At 35.9% G+C, this 24,008-nt stretch overlaps 1 protein-coding gene across 1 annotated transcript in view; it reads right to left on the reverse strand.

Annotated features, from left to right (window-relative positions):
- Nucleotides 1-24,008, reverse strand: part of LOC138705224 (protein-associating with the carboxyl-terminal domain of ezrin) — a 65,948-nt gene that overhangs the window by 24,434 nt on the left and 17,506 nt on the right. The window contains exons 5-9 of the mRNA XM_069834033.1: nucleotides 21,572-21,761; nucleotides 18,159-18,298; nucleotides 17,496-17,674; nucleotides 7,602-7,742; nucleotides 5,051-5,263 (exon numbers count right to left, since the gene is read on the reverse strand). Coding sequence (XP_069690134.1) covers nucleotides 5,051-5,263; nucleotides 7,602-7,742; nucleotides 17,496-17,674; nucleotides 18,159-18,298; nucleotides 21,572-21,761 — 863 coding nt within the window. The remainder of the gene's footprint in view (nucleotides 1-5,050; nucleotides 5,264-7,601; nucleotides 7,743-17,495; nucleotides 17,675-18,158; nucleotides 18,299-21,571; nucleotides 21,762-24,008) is intronic.

Below are 24,008 nucleotides of genomic sequence, written 5' to 3' on the forward strand. Positions count from 1 at the left end.
GACAAAGCACAAATGAAGCTACTGAGACTCTTGCACCTACATTTTAAATGACATATGAGAAGTAAAAATATTCGAATGGAATTAGAAACTAATACAGTAGAGTACCAGAAACTCGACATCTGCAGAAGCTTCTCTATTTTTTTTTTCATAGTGGATAAATCATGATATATCTTCTTATTTTATTTCTCTACTTACACTGGCCGAGTGGTATGACTACAGACAGTAATTTTTGGAACGTTGTGTACTGTAATACATAATAACATTTCTGGGGACATGTGACATGTATGAGGAATCTCGTACCTACCCCCAGGCAGCAGCTTTTGAAGGTGGGACAGCTCACGTCAATTACTCATCACTCACTGCAGTCCTTCCTATTTTTGCTGGGATGGATTTTTCACCGAAAAATGAATTGTAAAGACCAAATGATATGCAGTACCTGCACGAACTTCTTCCAGTTAAACTTTCCGTGGATTGGACTTGCCATTTCTAAATGAATCTTTGTGCAGGGAAGTTTTCAATTATTGAGTGCTTAATTGTTTTAACAGTGAAAATGTCGAGTAAAAAGAAAAGGAAACAAAACAATGTGTCTATGGAAATGAAACTGGATGTGTTAAAGAGGCCCGATAAAGGGGAAAGTGTAACTAAAATTGCAATGGGCTTAGAAGATGGACAGACGACAATTAGAGATCAAAACTATACACATTTACAGAAAATGGATCAAAGCTGCTTACCTTTACAGCTGCTTCAATACTAAGCTGTAGAAACCAAAACAGTGGTAAGACCAAAGAAACATTGGTGGGAACAACTTTAAACCTTTGAAGATGGAATGGAGTGTAGGGTCCAATGTCTGATGTTCATGATGACGACGATGAGGAGGAGGAGGAGGATGATAATTTACTTAATCATGAACAAAATCAAAGTTAACTGCATCTTTTTAAGTATTTCAATAATTGCTATACCCTATCCAAAATACTATTAATATAATACAAATTTGTGAACTGTTGAACAAAGTTAAACAACTTATTCCCAAACTGATTAGTGGTTAGGAATGCCATACGAGGCCTGTCTAAAAAGTATCCGACCTTTAGCCAGAAAAAATATTTCAAATACCTGACAGGGTTGGGACCCTAATCCCCTTCAAAGTAGGCACCTTGTGCTTGCACACACTTAGCCCACTGATTCTTCCACTGCCGGAAACACCTCTGGAAGTCTTCTTTTGGAATGGTGTTCAGCTCCGTCGTAGCGTTCCGCATTATCTCTTCTCTACTCTCAAAACGGGATCCTTTCAGTGGTGTCTTCAATTTTGGAAACAACCAGAAGTCGCAAGGAGCCAGGTCTGGAGAGTAGGGAGGTTGGCGAACGGTTGTAATTCCATGTTTGGCCAAGAAAGTGTGGATCAATTGGGATGAATGTGCGGGGGCGTTGTCGTGATGCAAGTGCCAGTTGTTCGCCATCCACATGTCTGGTCTTTTGCGCCGAACTGCATCACGGAGTCGCCGGAGAACATCGTGATAGTACTCCTTTGTCACCGTTTGTCCTTCCGGTGCGTATTCATGATGCACAATTCCACGGACATCAAAGAAAACAGCATCACCTTGATTTTGCTTCGCACCTGCCGCGCTTTCTTCGGCCTTGGAGACTCGGGATGCTTCCATTGCGACGCTGTCTTTTTGTTTCTGGGTCGTACCCGTACTCCCATGACTCACCTCCAGTTATCACGGTGTTCAGAAACCCAGGATCAATGTTGGCGGTGTCCAGAAGGTCCTGTGCAACGTCACGACAGAGGTCTTTTTGTTCCAGGGACAACAACTTGGGCACGAATTTCGCAGCCACTTGGTTCATGTTCAAATCATCACGCAAAATTGCATGTGCAGAATCTTTACTCACTCCAACCTCTTTGGCAATCTCCTGCACGGTCAAACGACGATCTGCCATCACCAAATTTCGCACCCTCTCAACAACAGCTGCACTCCGAGCAGTTTGGGGCCTGCCACAACGCTGCTCACTCTCCGCTGATGTGCGGCCATCTTTGAATCGGTTGAACCACTCCTTAATTTGTGTTACACCCATCGCATCTTCCCCAAACACCTGCTGAATCCTACGAATTGTTTGACTTTGAGAATCACCAAGCTTTTGACAAAATTTGATGCAGTATCTTTGCTCAATTCGTTCAGTCATCTTGCGAGAAAACTAAATCCGACAAACACTTAGAACAGCACCTTACTTGGCGACCACCAGCCAGTGACTGGCACAAGCAAATGCGGTGAAAAAATTCAAGCATGCGCATTATGGTTCCTCCTTCCACCGTGCACAGTGGCGCCGCCTTAGAATCACTACTTTGCGCGGGAAAATTTAAGGTCGGATACATTTTAGACAGGCCTCGTATTTCGGCAACAATACACTTCTGGGCTCTTAGCAAGAGTGACTGGCCATTTAAGGCAATGATGGAAGTACAATAGAAGCATTTTTTTTTTTAATTACATGAAAAGTTTGTTTTTAAATTCCAAGATACAATGATAATTCATAAAAAGTAAGAGATTTTCATTGTGACACGCAGCAACTGGAGGTATAATGCTTGGAACTACTAGAATTATAGTTTTTATCTTTGCAACCATTCAAATTTAGATACAGGTATAATGGATTGTAGAATGAGTCAAGGAACACACTCCTGCAATAGAACGCAAATAGAAGAAATAATAATTGATAAGAAGCAAGCACTCATACTGTTATTGCAAGTTATCTTGAACCTTACATCCCCTAAGTCTGTCTTTCGAACTGCTCAGTACGGCATGTACTCATCAACGTAACGGCACAGCAAGGATGCCCCTTCCTCAGGTAACGTGACTCTTTTCAGAAAATGTTGGTTTTTCACTTCTTGGCTCTCTATTGTAAAAGAACTTGGTTCAATACAGACAACATCATCTCACGACACTCCGGTTTTGAGAGGAGAACATGGATTTGTAGCAGGTTTTAATTAACTTGTAATGAGTAAGTATTTAAATATAATTGTGTGTACACTACTCCTCTCTCATCCGGGCTGGGGACCGGCAATGGCGGAGTTACTACAGCTATTTCTATACATTATATAGGCCTACAGGACTAATAAGTACATATTCTTATAACAATATTTTACAGGCTTATTATTTGAATTTACATTAATTTACAATTATACACAATCCATATCCCTATCATTGCTGCTATCATTGTCTGGTCCAAAATTATTATTTCTTCAATCGCATCATCCATTCGGAATTATCTTCTTAATCGTAGATACTACTTTCTGAACATGATAGAATTTTTCGATTGTATCCCGAATGACATGTTGAACGAAGTCGTCCACTTCAACTTTACACAAGTCCTAATTCTGGAATGAAATAATGTTTTGAACAACTATAACGAAATAACTTACAACAGTAATTTATTATGTCGCTCACAGTACACACATTATTGTACATAACTATTATAGCAATAATTCTAAACATTACATACATATTCTTTCCTGAGTAGTGTAAGCATTCATAATTAGTGACTTTGAAAGTAATATCATGAGACCTATGTATATGTATGTATGTAATGCTACCTTTTCACTTTACGTGATTCGGGTTCTGCATATTGCGGATAAATGTGGCCCATTTTCTAGTTGCACACCACTTTGGCGGGCCACGCTGTACATGATGTGTATCTGTTGAGAATTATGTCGTGTACTAGGGTGAGTGTATGTGTAAGTGTTCGTGTAGTGCAGTATATGGAATGGGTGATGGTGATGATGATGACGAAGATGAGGAAGGGAGAAGGGGAAACCTGGTGTCGGCACATAGCCTACTCCTGTCAAATAGCACCAAGGAGCCACCAGACTTAACATTCCCATCCGACAGACGAATCACTATGAACAGCGATATATGCCTTCTCTTTATATGCACTGCGGAGAGATTTGGGATTTAACCTACGCATATTGGTGCACAATCTAGTGATTAGAAGTAGTGCACCGCCATCTCTCCTAGTCCCGAAGTAGAAATTTTACATGAAAATTTCTGACCCTGCCAGGGATTGAACCCGGGCCATCTAGTCTGGAGGTAGACACGCTAACACAGAGCTAACTCAGCAGACATATCATGAGACCTTTGCATAGCAATTATGAAGAACTTGGTTTTACTGGTATATTGCACAATGTCTAGTAATGCAATCATATAGCAAAAATTCTTTGTGAATATCACAAATCGTTCCATGCATCTCAAACTTATCAATAAAGTGTTTAATTGTTAGGCGAGTTGGGGATTCTGTTTCGTGCTTCCGCCTCCACTGACGCTGCATTTCAACAGCATTATCAAACCTCATAAATCACTTCATAATGCATTTTCAACATCAAGCGTGCTCCAGGCATTTTGTTTTCTTATTATCGTGATGAAAGTACCAATTTCTGTTGAGCGAAAGACCATACTACAACATACTCGTAATTCAAATCAATTGACAATATCAATATCCTGATACAGTCTGACAAAGAGTGTATACATTTTTTGGCAGACTCTGTATTGTAAATAATTACTGAAATTGCTTAAAATATAAATTTCCAAACTTTCAGTTACATGCTCTATATAGCAATACCACAATAAACACTCATAACATAAATACAACCACAGATATCCACCCATTACGTGACTCTGTGAGATGGTGCAAACAACAAGTGCGGAGATACCTCAGATTGGGGGATATGCTATGTTGTCAATATTGCACTGAGATGCATTTCTAGTGAAGGAGGTCAGAGAGAAAAAGACCTTTGGGGAGGCCGAGACATAGATGGGAGGATAATATTAAAATGGACTTGAGGAAGATGGGATATGATGGTAGGGACTGGATTAATCTTTCTCAGGACAGGGACCAATGGCTGGCTTATGTGAGGGCAGGAATGAACTTCTGGGTTTCTTAAAAGCCGTAAGTAAGCAAAATTCGTAATTTGACCCACTGTGTCATGTTCTTATTCAAAATGGCACCAGGAATAATCTTTGCTGAGATTAAACTTACTTCACCTATAATTACAGCACTAGTAACTCACTGTATTATCAGGAACATCCCAATCTGACCACGCTTCAGTCTCGTCATCTGAGGTAGGAATGCGGTCCTCTCCACCATCAGGAGAGGGGCGTTCAGGAAGATCGGCAGCAAAAGAAGTGCTGTCAGTATCAGCAGCAAGAGCCAGTGCTGGAGTAGACAGAACTCGATTCGGTGACTTGGGTGCCTTCAAGCTATTGGATATGTGATGGCGAGCCTGTCACAAATCAACATATTGACACAACTTAGCATAATTTTAACTTATTCTATATTGTACAATCATGTATCAGTATTCTGGCCTAAACTCTCGTGTCTATCACCACTGTTGAGTCGTCGTCATCATCATGTTTATCATCATCATCATTATATCATCCTCATCTTTCCTACTATAGTGCTACCAATGACCAAAAATCAAATGTACCAGACCTGTGTGTATCCAATGCCCACCCACTTCACTTGCGTGATTGGAGTTCCACATGCTGCAGATATATGGCAGAACTGTGACCCATTTTCTAGTTGTACACCACTTCGGTGGGTCACGCTGTACATGATGTGTATCTGTGGAGAGTTATGTCGTGTATTAAGGTGAGTGTATGTGTAAGTGTTCGTGTAAGTGCAGTGTCTGGAATGAGTGATGAAGATGAGGAAGGGAAAAGGGGAAATCCAATGCCGGCACATAGCCTACTCCTGTCGAATAGCACCAAGGGGACCGCCAGGCTTAACGTCCCAATCCGACAGACGAATCACTATCAATAATGACATATGCCTTCTCTTCATATGCACTGCGGAGAGATTTGGGATTTAACCCAGGCACTACCTAGTGATTAGAAGTTGTGCACCACCATCTCTCCTAGTCCCGAGGTAGAAATTTTATATTAAGATCCCTGACCCCGCTGGGAATTGAACCCGGACTGGCTAGTCTGGAGACACAGAGCTAACTCGACGGACCCCAGAAAATTGTACCAAACTGTATTTTTTCATTTACTTAATGTACCAAATTTACCAACCTCTTGGACTGCCCAACAAATTACCAATTTTGGGAAAGTAGATTAATACATTAGAGGAAACTAACATTTGTTGTTGTCCCTTTACTATATTATTGCAGCAATATGAGTTATATTTTTTTACATATAGTCCTATGCAATGTTGCCCCATGGTGACTTGAATTAATTATATCACTGCCTCAACAACAGAAACTTATTTTCGGGATAACAGTAAAGGAGAGTATTAAAGGAAAGAAAAAATTTAATTTTAAAAGCAATTAATTGATATTCCCATTTACAGTGGTGCTCCCATAGGGGGGCTGAGGAAGCTGAAGAAAACAAAAAAGAAAAGAGGGGGGGAAAGGGAGAAAGAAAAAAGCTTTTTGATGTCTCGACATGTCTGTATCTATTATTATGGAAAGTTTGTGATCTATGAAACATTTATTTTTAAACAGGTCTGTATGTGAATGGGCTTTTTACAATATTTTTTTTTTGAAGCTCGAACTTTCGATATTGATAGTGTTCGAAGTTCAGTAACTTTTATTTGGAGCTTGTATAGTATCTCCAACCATCCACTCTTTACATACGAATGGCCTACAGTTATACAGCTTTAATGTTTCTCTATGATACTGATTATAAATAGCCCCCACCAAACCATATTTCTGGGTGCACCCAATTATTAGGTTTAATTTCAAGCTAACTAAATATTATTGCTAATCAATGACAATAAGCATGCTACCTGTAATTTACATTGGTGGCTCATAAAACATTAATTTTTTTCAGTTTTCACATTATAAAATAAAAAAGTACAGATTGTACCAAATTACATAAAATTGTACCAAAAAATCAACTGTATTTACCAGCATACAGACCATTTAAAATTGTACCAAAAGTGGCAACACTTTATTCCTAATATTACGTCTAATGGCTTACTATTGTTTCCACCATATTTTGTGTGATCTTCAACTATAAGAGGTCCAAGGATCTGTATTAGTATCCTGGTTCTTTATATTCTATTAACTATAATTTCCCACCATCTTCTGTGCGTTCTTTAAAAGGATCTCTTTCCTCTGGGGTTGTATCAGATGATCTGTACAGGTATCCTGGTTCTTTCCAGTTTATTAACATGCTACAACCAGTATAACCATTAAATACATAATAGAATCCATGTCTTCCTCAGTAACAATTTCACTATAAACATTATATAATGTCAAATTCCATCTCAATCTCCAGTAACAATAAACAAAAAGGATATTCATTCACACTCAAACAGCTGGACCTAGAATTTATAAACAAGATCCATCTATGATGTTACTACACAGTTCATCACTGTAACAAGAACGAATGTCTAACGCTCAGCTTATACCGTTCGAGGATTTATCGCTCGTGACAATTTTACCCATCATGCATGTGCGCTACCTATCGGATTATGCTATGAACTACTTGGCGCTCGAGCAAAAACGTCCGATGCAGACCTCTGGTGCCTATCAAATCCATTACATTACCAGAACAGCAATCAACCAAATATGTGATCTAAAACCAGACAGAAGAGAGGTTAAATAATGAACAAACCTTCGGACGTCCATCAGTGAACAATTTTGCACGTTTACCACCAATAACAGCAGCAGCACCAAGCACAGGAACTAAATCAGCCAGGGCACGGAGAGTCACACTTACTAATTGTTCATTCGTATCTTTAATTCCCACCAGGAGCTGCACACAGAAAATAAAACTATGATTACTAGAGGAAAATGAACTTATATTGCATGCCTCTTATTTACATCAAGACTGTACAACTTTCATTATAAATAATTAATTCACTTTCGAAGAGAGTCACAGTTAGCAAAATGATAATAATTGAATCATTAGACACACAAATTGTTCTGAAATTTCAATAGTTACCCAAATAGGTACAGTAGAACTTGGTTATAATGACATCCAAGAGACCTTAAACATTATGTTGTTATAAACAAGTGTCGCAGTAACCAAGATTCACTTTATCAATCTAGTGAGGTGGAAAATGAAAAATAACAAACTTAATTAGACTTATTTTAGATTTACGTATTGACTTTTAAGCCTACAATGAACAAAAATAAAATACACGTAGGCCTAGAATTATAAATATAGTATTCTGTATTAAAACAGTTTGTTCAGTACTCACCAAACTACTTTACTTAGAAGGGAAGTAAGCAGTAATTTTACTCTGTTGTCTTCTACTTGCCCAATACAAACTTTCTAGGGCTAAATTACGTTCTATGTTCGTAATTTCAGTTGCAATTTCACTGATCCCTTCCCTAGCTTCATAGAACACGTTCATAATTCTAATGACTTCTAAAGCGTCACTCACTTCTTATAGTGGCCATACTGCGTTAAAATGTGTGCACTTAATGAAAACTTCCTGTCGAAACTGATCTAATACCACATGAATTCGGGCATGTTACAATGGGGTGGGGAATCCGTCTGCATTCCAAAGGTCTATGTCAGAAGGAGACTGTAAAGAATTTGTCTGGGTCTGATTTCAAAAAAATATTTCTTAAAATACTTTGGTTCTTAGAAAATCTTATTCCAAAAGTGAGGTTGAAAATGACGTTATATGTGAGGTAGACGCATATGCGTTTGTCGTATTAAGCAAGGTAGGAAAGCATATGTCTTATGGGGAATTTGTTTGGACCACAGAATATTTGATGTTATAGGCGAGGTGTCGCACAAAACGAGGTCGCTATAACCAAGTTCTACTGTATTTTCATAAAGTTAAAATTTTGAACAAAATTATAAATCAAAGCACTTTTCGCCCACGTCTGAATTCAAATCTGCTGTAACATCTTATTCCTAGGTGTAATGATGCTTCCCTGTTCCTACACATGTTTCCATCTCAGGAATGGCATTTTTCAGATTAATAATAATAATAATAATAATAATAATAATAATAATAATAATAATAATAATAATAATTACTTGCTATTTGGGAAAAGGAAATTGTACCAGAACAATGGAAGGAGTCCATAATCGTACCTATCTTTAAGAAGGGGGACAAGACTAACTGTAATAACTTTCGAGGAATATCAATTTTGTTGACTCGTACAAAATTTTGTCCAATATTCTTTTGAGAAGATTAACTCCATATGTAGATGAAATTATTGGGGATCATCAGTGTGGTTTTAGACGTAATAAATCGACTATTGATCAGATATTTCTTATTCGACAGATAATGGAGGAAAAATGGGAGTATAAGGGTACAGTACATCCGTTATTCATTGATTCCAAAAAGGCATATGACTCGGTTAAGAGAGAAGTTTTATATCATATACTTATTGAATTTGGTATTCCCAAGAAACTAGTTCGATTAATTAAAATGTGTCTCAGTGAAACGTACAGCACAGTTCGTATAGGTCAGTTTCTGTCAGATGCATTTCCAATTCACTGTGGGCTAAAGCAGGGAGATGCACTATCACCTTTACTTTTTAACTTTGCTCTAGAGTATGCCATTAGGAAAGTTCAGGATAACAGGCAGGGTTTGGAATTGAACGGGTTACATCAGCTTCTTGTCTATGCAGATGACGTGAATATGTTAGGAGAAAGTCGACAAACGATTAGGGAAAATAAGGAAATTTTACTTGAAGCAAGTAAAAAAATAGGTTTGGAAGTAAATCCCGAAAAGACAAAGTATATGATCATGTCTCGTGGCGAGAATATTGTACGAAATGGAAATATAAAAATTGGAAAATTATCCTTTGAAGAGGTGAAAAAATTCAAATACCTGGGAGCAACAGTAACAAATGATACTTGGGAGGAAATTAAACACAGAATAAATATGGGAAATGCCTGTTATTATTCGGTTGAGAAGCTTTTATCATCCAGTCTGATGACAAAAAATCTGAAAGTTAGAATTTATAAAACAGTTATATTACTGGTTGTTCTTTATGGTTGCGAAACTTGGACTCTCACTCTGAGAGAGGAACAGAGGTTAAGGATGTTTGAGAATAAGGTGCTTAGAAAAATATTTGGGACTAAGAGGGATGAAGTTACAGGAGAATGGAGAAAGTTACATAACACAGAACTGCACCGCATTGTATTCTTCACCTGACATAATTAGGAACACTAAATCCAGATGTTTGAGATGAGCAGGGCATGTAGCACGTATGGGCGAATCCAGAAATGCATATAGAGTGTTAGTTGGGAGTCCTGAGGGAAAAAGACCTTTGGGGAGGCCGAGACGTAGATAGGAAGATAATATTAAAATAATAATAATAATAATGATTTATTTAACCTGGCAGAGTTAAGGCCATACGGCCTTCTCTAACACTCAACCAGGAGTAAAGACTGCGTTACAAAAACACTACAAATTTACAAATTACACTACAATTTTACACACAAAACTGAATAAGATAATAATAATAATAATAATAAAAAATAAACAACAAATAAGAAGAAATCAGACATAATATATAACATACAGAAAGAAAGAAAAAAGCATAATAATATGTGAACAGCAGGTCAAAATAAATGAGGCATACAAAAAAAAGACAATTATTCATAATAATAATAATAATAATAATAATAATAAGAAGAAGAAGAAGAAGAAGAAGAAGAATAAGAATAGTAATAATGATGATGATAATAATAATAATAATAATAATAATAATAATAATAATAATAATAATAATAATACTAATAGTAGTAATAAAATAGTGCAGTACAAAGTATACAGTGAATACAATATTTCTAAGTACACACAATAAGGAAAATTAAGATTATATATAGCTCAACTTATCACATTAGAGATATAACATTATCGGAAAATATGAAAACAAAAATATAAAATAAGTTGAATATCATTAGAACATAAAAAAATGTGAATACGTGGAAACATGCAATACAACACTTGTCATAATAGTAAGTTAGTTTGGCAACTCGTCATAAGATAATTTTCTAACTTGGATTTGAAAGAATTCAATGGTCGGCAGCCCTTGACTTCAGGCGGCAGAGAGTTCCAGTGACGAGAGGTAGCAACAGTGAAGGATGAGGAATACAGAGATGATGCGTGAAGTGGAATTTCTAGCATGTTATCGCGTTGTGATCGAGTATTAATATTATGATAGCGAGAGAGAGTATGAAATCGAGCGAATAAATAACAGGGGGATGAAGAGTGCATAATTCGATATAAGAGAGAAAGTGAGTGCAGATTTCTCCTCTCATGTAACCTAAGCCACGATAACTTCTTGAAAGAAGGTGAGATATGATCATAGTATCGAACATTACAAATGAAGCGGACGCACGCGTTATGAACACGCTGTAGTTTCTGAGCGGAATCAATCCTGAGATCACTGAACAAAACGTCGCAATAATCGAAGTGAGGTAGAATGAGCGTCTGTACCAGCGCCTGTTTTAATTTAGTTGGATAATGATACAATCTTTTTAGTGAATGGAGAATAGAGAATGCCTTCTTACATGTATATTTAATATGCGTATCCCAATTGAGATTAGATTCGAAATGTACTCCGAGATTTTTGACGGTAGAGCTAAACGGGATGATTGTTTTATTCAGTTTCACAGGTGGAATATTCAGGTCGTTAACTTCAGGAATTAATCTACGGTTCGCGAACAGAATAGCCTGTGATTTACATGCGTTTAGGTTAAGCCCAAATTGTTGAGACCAGGAAGAGATGGAATCAAGATCTTCATTCAGACTATTAATGCTATCGTTTAGTGCGTCGGGACGGGCTGAAATATACAATTGAACGTCGTCTGCATATATTTGATATCTGCAGTGCTTAAATGAGTTGGAAATTCCATTTATATAAATAGAGAAGAGCAAGGGGCCTAATACTGATCCCTGAGGAACTCCTGTATCTACAGTACGCCAGGATGAGAAACGATTATTAGATATGACACGCTGCTGGCGGCCAGTAAGGTAGGAGTACATCCAGGTGATAGCACTATCAGAAAGGTGTAGCGTTTGTAGTTTAGTTAATAGTAGATCGAAGTCAACAGAATCAAAGGCTTTGCTATAGTCCAATAAAACTAGTACAGTAGCCTGTCGTTTATCCATGGCTGCGCGTATGTCCTCAGTAACATTCAACAAAGCAGTAGAAGTGCTATGGCCATTTCTGAAACCTGATTGTAAAGGGTCTAAAAGATTAAATTCTATTAGGTAGTCTGACAACTGCTTATGAATGATGCGTTCCAGAGCTTTAGATAAAACGGGAAGAATGGAGATTGGCCTATAGTTTTTTGCAGAAGTAGGTGAATTTACTTTAGGAAGTGGGCGTACCAAAGCTGATTTAAGGGAGGTGGGATATGATGATAGAGACTGGATTAATCTTGCTCAGGATAGTGACCAATGGCAGGCTTATGTGAGGGTGGCAATGAACCTCCGGGTTCCTTAAAAGCCAGTAAGTAGTAATAATAATAATAATAATAATAATAATAATAATAATAATAATAATAATAATAACAACAACTATAATAATATTTATTTATTCTGGCGAAGTTAAGGCCATCAGGCCTTCTCTTCTACTTAGCTAGGAACAAAAGAAGCTGATACAATTTTACAGACTGATATTTAAAGAACACTAATAGAAAATTTATATAGTCACACAAGCACAAGTTGAGTAAAATAATGCAAACATACTAAATAATGATTACAAAATAATATAAGGCTAGAAGTTACACTCAATGAATATGCAAGCGGTAAGTGAACCAATATTACAAATTACAAGAATAACAAATCCAAATGTAAATTATACAGTAACTATACAACACTGAGGAAAATTACATATATACACACAAAGGAGAATTAAACATGAATACTGGTCACGTGTTTAAACAATTTACTTTTAAATTACAATATCGTTCGACAGTTCCTGAGGGAGCTGGGTAGGAAGTTCCAGAAATGAATTGCTGATAGTGTGAAAGAGGAATAATAATGACCTGCTTTATGGCAAGGCATAGATAATAAAGGGCCATTTTTAGAGCGAGTACCGGGTGTGATAAGAGGACAAGGAATTAAAACGCACCGAGTGATAGACGAAGAAGTACTGATGATGCGATATAAGAAAATTAGTGAATGGATATATCTTCGGTCCTGTAATCTTATCCATTGGAGCATTACAAGGGAAGGTGTAATGTAGTCGTATTTGTGGATGTTGCAAATGAAACTTATGCAAGCATTATGAACGCGCTGCAATCTTTGGGCTAAGTTAAAATTTAAATCTGTTAGTAGAATGTCGCAATAGTCAAAATGTGGCAGCACCAAGATTACAGACTAGAGCAGCAATACACGCAAATCATACATAGCAAAGCCAGAGATTATTATATACCACTAAAGTCCATCCACTCTTAAAGAGATCCTAACGTAAACAAACCCCAATTGTATCCTTCTGCCATTCGCGCCACAATTACTGTCACATTGACAGGAAGCACGTGTGGCATGTGATATAAGTATGGTACGCAGTATATCGGCATAATAAACGAAGTAAAATACAATGTGATATATTGTATATAGAATTAGTTACTATTAATAGTAGTAAGAGTTTTACTTTTAGCAGAATAATTATTAGTATTTTAAGCATCAATTATACAGTAGGCCTATATTATACACGCAGTACTAATTAGGCCATAATTTTAAAAAGTTTAGACTTGCAACACTAACTTTTATTCCGATTCCAGAAGTGGTTCTGTCCCATCCATATCTGTATTAGTTTCAGTTCTTTCATCACTGTCACTACCGCTGCTTTCGTCACCAAGACTGGCAACTAATTTATCAACAAGAGAATCACTCAAATTGTGCAGCTCCCAGTACAAAGTTTCTTGTTTCATAACGTGTTCGATGCATTTTTTCCAGGCATCTGCAGTCACATGTTTAATTGCTTCCTAGTCAAGACCTTGGCATCTCTAACCTTGAACGTTGTGTTGCACTGTCTAAAGTAACCCTTCATCTGACTTCATATCATTTCTATAGGATTTAATAAACAATTATAAGGGGGCAGTTGCTGCACTGTTATGTTAGCCTGTTGTGCAAGACACATTTGCCTCTCGACTTATTCGCAAAAGTTCATCTTTTACAAAATTTTTTGCTTCATTCCAGGAAATAATGTAATTTAATAAAGGGATCTACTTTTTTGCACGCTTATTGCTTCTACATTGCGGTTCGGTGTCATAACCAATGAATCGCGAGCTGGTCACATGGGTTTGTTTTGACACGGATCATTTTAAGAATGGATACCATATAGTTGGAATATTGCTGTATTCTAAAGTCAGTCGTCTTATTGCTGTTTGAATGATTCTTCTGGTTGTTTTCAATGTCCTGTATGTATTTAAATAGTTGATAAGTTATTAGTTAGTATAAATAACAAGTCAAAGAATGACAATAGTTCTACTGTACTGTGAAGGGTAAAGTGTCCCTGCATACACATTACTGAAGAGTACAAAAGGCAGGAAAGCAGAGTTGTCATGCTGTCAGGAGCTGAGTTCTATGGTTTGCACCAACTGAAGTCAATTTCAATAGTGTGACGACATAAAGAATTACTTTGTATCATGAAAGCGAAGAATCACAATGTTCATCAATACATGTATATTCTTATACAAGCTGCTGTAAATATTTTAGCTATACAATTTGTAACCATAATCAGAATTCATTACTAAAATTGACTCTTAGAGTTTATTTAATAAGGTGCCTACTATGTTAGTAACTGAAGAAGTAGAAATATGAAACTGTATAGAAGAAGATAACAATCATTACATAAATTTTACTGACTTACTTACTGGCTTTTAAGGAACCCGAAGGTTCATTGCCGCCCTCACATAAGCCCGCCCTTGGTACCTATCCTGAGCAAAATTAATCCATTCTCTACCATCATATCCCACGTCCCTCAAATCCATTTTAATATTATCTTCCCATCTACGTCTCGGCCTCCCTAAAGGTCTTTTTCCCTCTGGCCTCCCAACTAACACTCTATATGCATTTCTGGATTCGCCCATACGTGCTACATGCCCTGCCCATCTCAAACGTCTGGATTTAATGTTCCTAATTATGTCAGGTGAAGAATACAATGCGTGCAATTCTGCGTTGTGTAACTTCATTACATAAATTACTGCACCAATAAAAGACCATATAATACCTTAAAAGTTTGATTAACAACATCAAAAAACATAATGGCAGTTTGACAGAAATGTTTAGTGTTACATAACACGTAACATCAGTAGCCCTCAGTGTAGGCCTACTTATCATTAGATCCGAGATTTGAGAATCCAAAGCTAGTTCCTAGAATGGCTTCTTTGAAAGGAAAATGAAGCTGGAAGGTCCGTCTCGTAGAATTTACGGAGTTTAAAAGACCCTTCTTTCTTGAATGAGAGGGCTACAGGCAAAATTTTCCAGTCATTTCTCACTCATATCAAAATTTAAATCTGCAAGTAGCACAATAAGTCTGTGTGGAGACTTTTCCCCACCCTCCACCTGTAATCCATCTGTTCATCCAAACTTAAGATCAAGGCATAGTACCCAGTAGAATTTGAATAAGAAAGATAAACATTCTAAATTTCGGTGAATGTGGATTACTCACATATGCTGATGAATGACAATGGATACAATGAATTAACATGAGGTAATATTCTCTTTTCCCTTTTGTCATTCTTATTTCTTTTCGTTCACATATTTTTTCTTTCTTTCTTTCATTCATTCCTTCATTTTTTCAATTCTTTCTGCCTGTTTTAATTCTTCCTTCCTTTTCTAATTTATTCTTTTTTCTTTCTACCTTAATTTTTTTCCCCATTTTTTTCCTTTCTTCTTTTCCTCTTACTTAGTTCCTTCATTTCTTTAAAAAATCCTTTCTTACTTTATTTCTTTCCACTTACTTTTTCCCTCCCTTTCTTCTGTTCATTCTTTCTTGCTTTGTTTCTTACTTTCTTCCACTCTTTCTCATTTGGGCATTCTTTTGTCTTTTCTTTTAACTTTCATCTACTTTGTTTCTTTCTTCTTTCTGTACTTTCTTTTTTCTTTCCAGCTATCTTCCTTCCAATCTTTCCTCCCACTTTTTTTTCCTTTCTTTCGTTCTTCCTTTCTTTCTTCTCTCATTCCCCTACCTTCATCACACCAGTTGGCTACATAACGACATTTACTAATGCAAACAATATTTAAGTGAAAAGGATATATAAAGCAAAGTTATTTCAAGCTCCTTGAAGAATAAAGAATAATTTTGTAATAAATAGAAACCTAAGACTGCAACATGATCAAATTTCTTGTATAGTTGCTCTAATACAGTGATGTCAAACCAAGCGCACTTTTCTGACCTTGATGTCGTGTGCGGGCAGCAAGCGCTAAGTATGGAAAGAGGAAGGGATGTGTATATGAATAAGCAGCCTGTTGGATTAAGAAGACAGTGGTGCACAAACTTCAAACGGAACGTGAAATTTTATATCGTTATTTTTATATTGCTTCTTTCTGTTTATTATTATCTATATTGTCTGTAAAACAGAAGTACTAACACTGATTTCTTAATATTGCACTTGTGTTTTAAATCTTAATAACATAACAGATAGTTAAGAAGGAATATTCACTTAAATTCCATAGTAGTATAATATTATACTGTATTAAGTGGATGAAACACATCATTTATAAAGAAAGTGATATTCCAAAGAAAGAGATTGAGTATGACATGAGAAGTTGGAATTTATATTGATGGTATCTTTAGCCTTACAAAAGTAATCAATAAACTAATCAAAACAATATTACAGTACAAAGCAAAGGTACCTAGGTACTGTATCTGTTTTAAGTGTAACTAATATTACATAACAAAACTCTTATCACATTATGCTTTTAAGGTGATATTGGTGAGCAACTTCCTATCATCAGAATATTAAATTATTTTCTCGAAATCTGCTGAAGCTATAGAGCTGACATTTTCACAACACATGGGCACGTATCTTTTGCTTATGATGTAACAGTAGTTGCTATGTTAATTCATTTCCTTACAAACAATTTCCATGTGAATATTTTCAATACACTATCTTCAGTAACACGTATATACAGTATATCAGATTTACGAAAACATTCTGTAAGGCTACTAAATAAATAGGCCTATATCTGAAAATTTCACTTTTCTATACGAAAAGTTGAGAAAATATTTTGAATAAAAAAATCAAACTTGTGAAAAATGAGCATTAAAATTAAAACTTACATTCTTATAATGCACTTCTCAGGCAAATCTAAAAATTAACATGGATACAGTTTTAATAAGTTCTCTTCCCTTTATCTATTGAATCAGTGCTGGCCATCCCTGAATATAGCTCGACCAAGCAGCATATACTACCTCTTTCGTCTGTCTCTTTCCTTTCCGCTGTAAAGTGCTCAGGCTCTCCTGGGCTCTAAAGCGCGCGCTTGCTCCTGTGGGCATCAATTGACATGCCTGCTCTAATAACTTAACAGAACTGGCTTAAAAAAAAAAAAAGCTTACTAAAGTTAAAACTCACCTCAGGCAGTACAAGTGTACGCAACTGTTCTTCACTGAAGGAATGGCAGAATGATGAAAAGTGTGCTAGCAGCAAGAGACGAATTTGCGCATCTCGAACACAGAACATCTGCAGCAAGCGTGGTATCACATACTCCTTGTAAGTAGCTAATGAGAAGAGTCCTGCGTTTTCTCCATTTTCTGGAAGAGCAAATACTTCATTAATAAACTATATATATTTTGTTGTGTATTACTACACATGTGACTAAAAAACTATCGTAGTACTGACGTTCACAACTTAAAACATCTCATAATTAGATCCAGTTTCAAGACCCAAAAAGTATAAATGAAATTTATAGTGGACAAAAACAATATTAGAGCAAATTTCCTTGAGATTATATTCAGTAGTGTTACAAAATCCGCCAAAAGAATCAATTGGGCCTCCCTTAATGAAATTTGGAAGTCAGTTTCGAAAATCTCTTTTGGATCCTCTAATGGCCTGTCTGCATTGCGAGCTCGAAGTTTATATCAATGGTACTCCTTATCATTTCAAAATTTTTTGAGAATTCAGAATCATTACATTGTAACAGTGAATATTCCATACAGCAAGATAATCAAAAAGGATCCGACTTGGCACTGATGCTTGAACTTCAGATATGCCACAATAAGAGGTCCAAAAACATACCCTGTTTAGGACAGAGGACACGTGGTAAAAGTATCTCCTGTGCTGTAGCATCTAGGAGGACCATTCTAGACAGAAGTAGTGCACCAAGTTGCATAGCAACGAGATTTTCAGGAAATCCAGTTAACTGGTCCATCAACGATCTGTTAACAAACAACTAAATAATCAAACAATTAAGATTTCACACGACAATTTTGTATGCATATTTGCACCAATTCGTTGCAAGAAGGCAAGAAGTTCCGTCTGTAAGAAATCAAGCAATGTGATAATGTATTTTCACTACAATATATATATTTCTAAATTATAGACATCAGCTCAAAAAATTTGAGTGACCACAAGGGTCCTGAATACAATAAACATGTACAATATAATGTGATGTGATACATTAAAGAAAAAAGAAAGTTAATTGTTGAAGGCAAATATAAGTGGATTAATTGAAATAGAGATTATGATGTAATATTTGAAGAGAATCCTTGATAATATTTATAAGGACAGACATTACATAATCAAAAGGAATGTGAAGTTCCTTAAGATAATTCCACGTGAATTTTGTAATTGAACCTCTACTGCCAAAGCAAACCAATGACAGACCATTGTTTAAGAGGGACGTTGTACTTTTGAGACAGATAAGGCAGACAAGGTTCATTTATAGACTTCTTCTCAATATCAATCTCGATGGCCTGATTTAGGTTTCTTTCGAAACGGATAATAGGGTCAAGGACAAGAGCCCGTTTTAAGTGTACGTTAATAGTAATAATGTCTGCAAGAACCATCTGATGATACACAATGTACTTCCTCATGAATTTCCCAATTTAAAGTTTTTAACGATATCGCCAAAGCATGTCGTACACGATGATATCTAGCATTGATCAGCAGCTCGCATTTAGGGCACTGTCCAAGCACATGTCCAAGTGTTTCAAGCTCACTACAGTCTGGATGACGGCAGCAGGTTGTGCTTAGAGTTCTGCCCGGTATTGCGCGAACCGCCGAAATATTGCTTGACATTTTTAAAGCATTGGTCCATTCTGAGGAAGATAGGCCCTTTCGATTGCTTACCCATGAGTTAGCCTTGGGGAGATCACTATAAACAATAACCCCTTTACCACGCAAGGTATGGTTTGTCCAAGTTTGGAATGCGTCATTTCTTAAGTGTTTACGAATTTTACGACCTGATCAGCTGACAGCATCAATAGTTGTGATATTTAATTTTGACAGAGCAGAAACTTTTTTCGCTTACAATGTCCCTAATATTATGGAGATGGCAGTCATCAACACGAAGAAGAGTATTACAGATATTTATGTGTTGTACATAAGCTTCCCAAGATATCTTTTAATGGCCAGTACTTGACTATATAGTAATCAGTGATCAATTTCGAGAATAACCTATATCGTAGAGTACACTGAATTGGAACAGAATAGCCTCACACTATGACCCATAACAATGAGGGGTGATACTGAGTGAACAATAACAATAGCAACAATAATAATAATAATAATAATAATAATAATAATAATAATAATAATAATAATAATATAATTATAATTATAATAATAATAATAAAATTAGTGGGACACAGAAGTGAACGATCAACCAACCAGTGAGGGTGTAATGTTTGGTTAAGTGGTTATACTCCCAGCCACTGTAGCTGATTCTCGAAACTGGATTTCGCTAGTAACTGTAGTTCTCCCAATTTCATCATTATGCTAGGTGGACTTGGTCCCATACACTGGCCAAAATTTCATGAGAAAATTTCTTCCCTCATAAAGACTCATTCTATACAGTTCATCTAAGGCATGATGCTTCAGCTAACACAGTTATGACGCGAAATAATAATAATAATAATAATAATAATAATAATAATAATAATAATAATAATAATAATAATAATAATAATGACAATGATAAAATGATAGGTGGGTGGACGGATAACAAATGCTGATGACTGATTTTGATGGTGATTTGTGACATAAGGAAATACCAAATTCCAAGCATAATTTATGAGATTTGTGGTAGACACAGCAATTATATGGCAGGTTTCCTATAAATACTTTAGTCTTCTCTGCCATTTTCATTGCTCTATTATCGTCATATCATTTTATAATATCTAACAGCTTTCATATTTGAAAATTTATATAAAAAAATTGGAATATGAATATACAATAGAACTTGGTTACAGCGACCTCATTTTGTGCGACACCTCGCCTATAACGTCAAATATTCTGTGGTCTCAACTAATTCTCCATAAGATGCTTTCCTACCTTGCTTAAGGGGACACTCAACTTAAAAATTGGAGAAAAAGTATCATAGAAATTAAAAATTAAATTTCTACACTAATTTACGTGACAGAACTAAATGAATACTCAGAATTCTTCCCCTATTCATTGAGAAGTCACAGTCAAATGCACAAAGCCAAAAAATAAAAAATGATAATTAAAAGTGATATTTTAATTAATGATTGATTAAAAATTGAAATATTTTTTATTTTGAAAAGTATTGGATCTAATGAGCTGAGAGTTTGCATGTTACTTTCCATGTGTATATTAAACTTTTTCTCCAAATTTGAAAAAGATTGGTCAAATAGGAAAAAAGTTCCAAAATATAGTTGAGTGTCCCCATAATACGAAAAAACGCATATGCGTCTACCTCAGATATAACGTCATTTTCAACCTCAGTTTGGAATAAGATTTTCTAAGAACCAAAGTATTTTAAGAAATATTTTGTTGAAATCTGACCCAGACAAATCTTTACAGTCTCCTTCTGTCATAGACCTCTGGAATGCAGGTGGATTCCCCACCCATTGTAACCTGCCAGAATTCATGCGGTATTAGATCAGTTTCGACAGGAAGTTTTCACTAAGTGCACGCATTTTAATGCAGTATGGCCACTTAAAGAAGTGAGTGACGCTTTAGAAGTCATTAGAATTATGAACATGTTCTATGAAACTAAGGAAGGGAGTAGTGAAATTGCAACTTAAATTATAAACAATAGAACGTAATTTAGACCTAGAAAGTGTGTATTGGGCAAGTAGAAGACAACAGAGTAAAATGACTGATTACTTCACTTCTAAGTAAAGTAGTTTGGCGAGTACTGAACAAACTGTTTTAATACAGAATACTGTATTTATAATTGTAGGCCTACGTGTATTTTATTATGTTCATTGTAGGCTTAAAAGTCAATACATAAATATAAAATAAGTCTAATTAAGTTATTTTTCATTTTCCACCTCACTAGATTGATATAATGTGAATCTCGGTTACTACGACACTTTTTTATAACAACATAATGTTTAAGGTCCCTTGGATGTCGTTATAACCAAGTTCTACTGTACTGACTTCTCTACATTATTGTAAAACAAAATTAAATGAAGATTTCAATACAGAATAACATACAAATTTTTAGTTCAGAATGAACAAACCTGAAGAAGTCGTTCTTGTCGGCTTCACTTTTCAGAGGTAGTTCAGCTAAAAAGCTGTGAATAGTGATGAACTTATGTGTAAAGAAAATGTGATCCAGAAGTGATGCCAGTTTTGGGCGAAGAGAAGGTTCTGAACTCTGTAACTGTTTCTTGCAAATCTCTCGGAAGTCTTGAAGAGCTGGGATATCACCTTTAACAGAAAAGAGAGCAATTATAACGAATTACGGTCATTTAACTCTCTGAGAAAATAATCATACGTTTTTTATAGACTAATAACAAACACCCATAATCACTTCTGCAAACATCTTCGTAATCTGGTGGCAGAGCACACAGTTCCCCTGAATATGATAACATTAATAAGTAAAAATGATAAAATCTGCCAAAACACACTATAGAGAGACTTAATAAATCTGCACTATTTTACTGTTAAAATATTATGGTGAAATTTCTGGTCGTTTTGTCTTGGCATGTACAATTTTAAATGAAGATTTCAGTTTTCTGGAAATAAGTAATAAATATGAGTGAATGAATAAGTAGAAGCATAACTACGGGGATAAATAACAAGTGAATAAGTAACTAAATAAAAGAATAGCCCATGCAGTAGCTTAGTGTTAAGAGTGCCAGTTTATCATTCCACAAAATCAGATTTGATCTCCAGCAATGACTGAAATTATACTTGTAGCTCAATTTTACTTACTTCATTCCATTAATACTGCATTTCACCCTGTCTTTTATCTCATTTGAGTTTTAATTTCGCAAAATATACATATTTATGGTTACCAGACATCCTGGTTTCTCGGAGACAGTTCCCGAATTCACACTTTTGTCCCTGGAATGTCCCCGGTTTTTAACAAACTTTCCAAATTGACTCGCGATTTTATTTTATTATTGTTGTCATTAACCTCAGAGACGTTAACATTTACTTATACCATAAGTTATATATTTAAGACAATGTAATAAAGAATTGGTGACAGACATAACTGTTAATAGTTGATACATTTTTTCTCCACTGGATGGTCAGAAAATCGTGCTCATAGTGCTACACTTTTATTGCATAAACTGTTATTGCTTCATTTTTAATTCTGATTTAAACAAGATTCGATCTGAGAGAAGGCTGTATAAGAGTCCTGTTTCATGAGGTTATAGATATTCTTAGGAGCATATTTATTTTTCTCTTCTTCGAAATTCCCTAGTCTTCACTCATTTACTGAATTTTCTTTTCCACATATTAAAAGAAATGCAGTACTGTGACATTTTTTTTAAAACGCCATAGCCAACCACTAGAACATTCAAAGTTTGTTATTCCATGTTTAAGAGTGAGGCCTCTCGCTTTCTCTTGAATTATGGATTCTGGCAGTGGTACATTTTGTGCCCTCATATTGTTAAACCATACAAGAATCTCAGATTCAACTTGTTCATATTTTTCTGCACGAATTTGCTTAATTTTTCCTGATGAAGAACCCTAAGCCTAAGCTGCAGCAACGTCAATTTTATCTTTGTTTTTTATTATGGACGAAAGAGTAGGTTTTGGAATTTGAAAATGTTTTGCAATTTGAGTTCTTGTCATAGTACCGTGAGACACTTCATTCAAAATTTTAACTTTAGTTTTGATCTCTATAGATTTTTTCCTTCTTTCATTCATGTTGTTGCTTGTATTTACTTGTTGACCCAAATACTGGCTGTGAGGAACTAACAGTTAAATTGCTGTAGCACTCAATGAAACCTCTCGAGATAGGACACAGAGAAGACTAAGCTGCTACTCTTGGTTCCTTTGGAGAAATACAGCAGTATATATTATGCGTGTTCTGATTGATATCTTGAAGGACATTGCATGTCTTTACTATGAGAGCGAGCAAAGAGAATTACCATGCAATAAACTATAAAGGGTGTACATAAAGTTGCTGTTTGTTCCTATTAAAGGAGAGGACAAAAGTCTGGGGACTGAAAATTTGTCCAACATTCGTATAAACAAAAATTCGTATTAACTGAATAAAAATCCATTAAAAACACAGTAATTGAGCCGGAACCAGGAAAATTGTTCGTATTAAGGCAGGTGTTCGTCTTAACCGAGTTCATATTAACGAGGGTTTACTGTAGTTATTGTATATGGTTCCCAATTAGGTATCATAAAACTCTTTACTTACAATCACTAGGATTTTTATTCTTATTCACTTCAACCAATTTTATTTATTTATTTAACCTGGTAGAGATAAGGCCATCAGGCCTTCTCTTCCCCTCTACCTCTATAACCCATATTAAGGAAACAGCCTGCTTTTATCATGTACGAGTAGTTTGTATGGCATTGTGCAGCATTCTGATTCCAATTAGAGCTGGGGACGGAGCGAGTAGAACTGTTGAGTTACTCGGTTCTATCGGTTTATGTGCTTGGCAGCGGAGCACCGAAGTTACTCGGTTAACCGTAGCCGTTACTGGTCAG

Source organism: Periplaneta americana, chromosome 8 (genome assembly GCF_040183065.1).
Source record: "Periplaneta americana isolate PAMFEO1 chromosome 8, P.americana_PAMFEO1_priV1, whole genome shotgun sequence".
Classification (NCBI taxonomy): domain Eukaryota; kingdom Metazoa; phylum Arthropoda; class Insecta; order Blattodea; family Blattidae; genus Periplaneta; species Periplaneta americana.